This window comes from Guillardia theta (genome assembly GCF_000315625.1).
Source record: "Guillardia theta CCMP2712 unplaced genomic scaffold GUITHscaffold_101, whole genome shotgun sequence".
Lineage (NCBI taxonomy): Eukaryota > Cryptophyceae > Pyrenomonadales > Geminigeraceae > Guillardia > Guillardia theta.
Genome location: NW_005434573.1, coordinates 157,337 through 161,497, shown reverse-complemented (window position 1 = coordinate 161,497; position 4,161 = coordinate 157,337). Strand labels below are relative to the sequence as shown.

Genomic DNA, 4,161 nt, shown 5'->3' with positions numbered 1-4,161 from the left:
GCGCCGGTTAATTTCAGGCGACCAACCAAAATTTGATCGAAAATTTCCTCTTAAAAGTCCCTGGTACATGGTCAAGTTTCAAACTGATTACCCGTACCCCCTCCGATTGATTACCCACCCTTTCACCCGATGAAACTCCACCCGGTACTGGTATTTTGAATATTGGCATCGGGGTACTACCCACCACTCAGTACCCCGAGTGACATGTACCCCCACCACCCCATCCAATGTACCCCCTGTGCATGAATGCTCGATGAAATGACCCACCCCGTCAATTTGAACAGAGCCCATACTACCCTATCTCCTATCCTCCGCCAAATATATTTAAGTACCCCTTCAAACTATGAGGACCCACCAGGTCCACTGTTTCACTACCCCACCTATCCCATGTCCGTTGTGTTTCACTACCCCATTTATTGGAAATCGTCAGGCAGAAGAGCAGGGGTACCCCACCCACTTCCCGCCATTCCTCTCGACATGGCTAGGACGGGGGCAGATGAGGGAGAAGGAGATGCGCGGCGGTGCCTGAGGATCTTACACTTCGAACTTGGACTCAGACTAGACTACCAAGAGATCCCTCTCCTCCTCCTCTTCTCCTCTTCCATAGTCATGCTTGCTATCCCTGCATACCATGATCTCAACGTTCCTGCAATTCATTCCATGTGCTTCGGAATGACCGACCCAACAACTGTGACGTGCCCGATTGTCTGTGCGTGTCTGAGATCCATCTTGGCACATGCCAATGAGTTGGACAGGACGCTTCTAAGTTCCCAATGTTCATCTTTTCGTGCACTTCCCTGCGAGCTAAGATCCTGACACCTTGTTCGCTGTGAAACGAGGAAACCTGGAAGCATACTTGGATGTCACTTGTTGTGTTGCATCAAACTCAAGGACCTGCGCAAATCCATCGTTGGATGTCTGGCACTTCAATAATTGATCTCTATCGGACTCTGATGCTTCTTTGTGATGATCTCGCATACCTCGATGTTTTGTTTTGTTCGCTGAGGCCTTTTTTTTTTTCAGCACGGCAAGAACTTGTGTGGAGACGATCATCTGCATATGCCTTCTCTGTTAGCTCCTGGACCGTAGAAGAGTGGACATGGAAACTGAGGTACTATGATGACTTCAGAAATCAGGGTTTTTTGAACCGAAGTCCAGGGCTTCGTGACCGTTGACGATAAAGCGGCGAAAGCTGCAGAGGAAGATGAAGTTGACGATGAGGAATGGACGGATTTGGAGAGGTTTCAAAACTTTGTAACCAGTCAACATCCATTGCGAAGACTCGTGTGTGTCCGGGGGCTGCCGGACCTCGTTAACAGCCTTGATATCACGGTATCATCGCAGCAAGCTTCACACGCTCTGATCGAGCGATTGCAGGACGTTGTGCAACTTATCTTGCAGCCGTTGCAAGCTATTCTCAACGATGGCGAGAGCAGCGTTCGAGATGCGCTGGCTTCCAACCTTGCCTCGATCGTCAAGAATGTCATGGAGAAGGAGAACTTGACCGATGTAGAGCAGTTCGTGGAGTGCATCTGGTCTGTTTCGTTCCCGCTCATCATCGATCAGGATCAGCAGGTAAAGTTTTCCCTTGCCCCTTGTTTGCCTTCCTTGATGAGACTCGGATGGTGGCAGGTCAGGGCGGTCGCCGAGGACGGGGTCATTGAGTACATATCGTTGATTCCCGAAGACTTGGTGAAAAGCATTATGCTAGATAGCATCCTAGGGCTGGTTGAGGTACTTGGTTGCTCTTGGGAGACATGATTCGTCCTGATTGCTTCTCCAGCAAGAGTCGGAAGACGATCGAATCACGGGAATGAAGCTGCTAGGGGGTATGCGAGACTGGCCGTCTTGTGCGAGGCGAGTAACTCGAATTGAACACAGAGATCTCGTTCAAACTTGGCCATGCGACGGTCAAAAGCTCAGTTGGGCCGAAGGTTGCTCAATGCTAGTTGACCCATTGATCTGAAGCTTGCCTTCATAAAGGTCATCAATCTAGCTGAGGACTCAATGTTCCGAGTTCGGAAAGCCGCTGCTTTGTACATTGGGAAAGTCAGTCGGTGGGGCAGCAGAGAATATGCCGTTGATGTAAAGCTTTTGAGATGTCGTTGCTGATCAGACCTTTGAATGTATGAGACCAGGTTCTTTTGCCTGTTTATCTCAAATTGGCCGATGATGAGATATGGGGAGTCAGAAAGGCTTGTGCAGATAGTCTTGCTGACATGGCTGCATCAATAACAAGTCCTGACCCGTCTCATTTTATCTCTGAGTTGACTTGCTAGCAGGCGAAATGAGGGGAAAGCATATCTTGCCGCTCTTTGACAAGCTTGCGACTGATGTATCAAGATGGGTAGGATCTGGATCTTGGTTTTTTAATTCAAAATATGCTTACCGAAATTAACAGGTTCGCAATGCTGCATTTCAGCACTTGGGTCCTCTCATTGCCACACTCTCAACTGAAGAAGTGACGCCAAAGTTGCTGCAGGTAATGATGTGATTTGTGACAGCTAACATGTCATCCTACCCTACCAATTCTTATCGTTCGCTGATACGCTTTGTATCAGTATTATTCATCGATGGCAACTGGAAAGGGACAATCAGTTACGGCTGATCACGATCTGCCAACCTTCTGGTGCCAAAATCTATCTGCTATTCTCCATGATTTTTGACTGTGTGAAAGTGCATACAACTTTCCTGCTGTTGTCATGACAGTCGGCAGAGAGAATTGGGTTCACCTACAAGAGGTGTGGAACGAGAGCGAGTATCAGGCTGTGCTGATTTTGTATCTTGGGTGAAGGCCTACCATGAGCTCATCAATGACATTCAATGGAAAGTTCGCCGGACGCTATCATATAGCATTCACGAGATAGCGCTGATTCTGGGCCCGGAACTGACGCAAGAATCTTTGCTGCCAGCATTGGATACTTTCCTGCAGGTGCTTGAAAATTGATGCGTGTGTTTTGCAATTCGACTAATGTTGGTGTCGAAGGACCTCGATGAAGTCAAAGTTGGTGTGCTTCAGGTTGGTTTCATTGTTGGTATCAGATGTTGGTCGTAACCCTTCCTACAAGAATCTTGCAAAGTTTTTCAGAGTGCTCGATCCAAGCATGCGAGAGAAGTACGTTTCTGTGCTCTGCAATATAGAGATGGAGACCTACAAGTATTTTGATTCCGAGTTTGTTCATGGCCACCTGATGTTTGTTGGAAAGCTGGAGGTTTCGACTTCTGCTTGCGCAGCAACTAGGGGAACTTTTCAAACTGTACGAAGAAGAAATTGTTAAGGTGTACTTCAAACCTTTGATCCTTGCCTTGCTGACCTTGATGGAAAGAACGAGCTTTATCCGATGTTCATGAAGCTCTGTCGGGACCCTGTGGCAGAGGTTGCGGGCTTGAATGCTGGTAGACATCTTGTGACTAGGCTCAGGTCCGAAACGCATCTTGCAACCAGATCGATGCAATATTGGACCGCATCGATGAGCTCAAGGTGGATTGGCGAGGTCTGTCAAGACATTGTTGGCTGCGAGTGAGAATGCTCATGTTTGGATCAGACGAGTTTATGGAAGAGCTGCACGACCTTGCGACCGACCGATCCTTCCAGCATCGGCTCATGTTCGCTCAGATGTGCGGGGTGCTCCTTTCTTCGGCAGCTTTGAAAGTCAAGGTAAGGCTCATGCTTGCAGGTGCAGTAGCCCTTGACAGAGCTGCAACTCCTGCAGACATTTGAAAATGATTTCTTGAATCATTTGATGCCTCTCGCTGAGGACAAGGTACGTGTGATGCTGTTCAAGTTTGCATCGCACACACTCATGTAAGGGCAGGTGGCGAATGTGAGGAAGAAGACTGGCAAATGCTTCCAGATCATGAGTACCTTGAAGGGGTTCTCAAACGAATCCAGGATTCAGGCAACGCCTGTCCTCATCTACTATGAACATTGCTGACTGATGGAGTCAGGGAGTCATAAAAGCCCTCAAGAACGACAAGGACATCGAAGTTTTGCGCACGATGGGGATCGAGATGGACGTTGGCATAACAGCTCAGAAGTACTCGTCGAACAGCATATCGAATGACTCGGAGGTGGGAGCCTTTGCAAGCAATTCGTGTATTCAGTCGTTAACTTTGCGTGATGTTGCAGATCAATTAGATGAGCCCTGGAAGCGATTGTGA

The 4,161-nt window shown here is 48.2% G+C and overlaps 1 protein-coding gene across 1 annotated transcript; it reads left to right on the top strand.

Moving 5' to 3' along the window:
- Positions 1 to 1,099: 1,099 nt before the first annotated feature.
- Positions 1,100 to 4,161, top strand: GUITHDRAFT_116855 (hypothetical protein; the record flags this gene model as incomplete). The annotated part of the gene is made up of 17 exons (XM_005823913.1): positions 1,100 to 1,111; positions 1,159 to 1,332; positions 1,378 to 1,575; positions 1,633 to 1,734; positions 1,784 to 1,829; positions 2,283 to 2,347; positions 2,402 to 2,482; positions 2,562 to 2,629; positions 2,678 to 2,741; positions 2,795 to 2,932; positions 2,987 to 3,019; positions 3,069 to 3,257; positions 3,327 to 3,377; positions 3,422 to 3,494; positions 3,546 to 3,658; positions 3,714 to 3,764; positions 3,949 to 4,161. 17 exons carry the CDS (start codon positions 1,100 to 1,102, stop codon positions 4,159 to 4,161), a joined length of 1,671 nt encoding a protein of 556 aa, XP_005823970.1.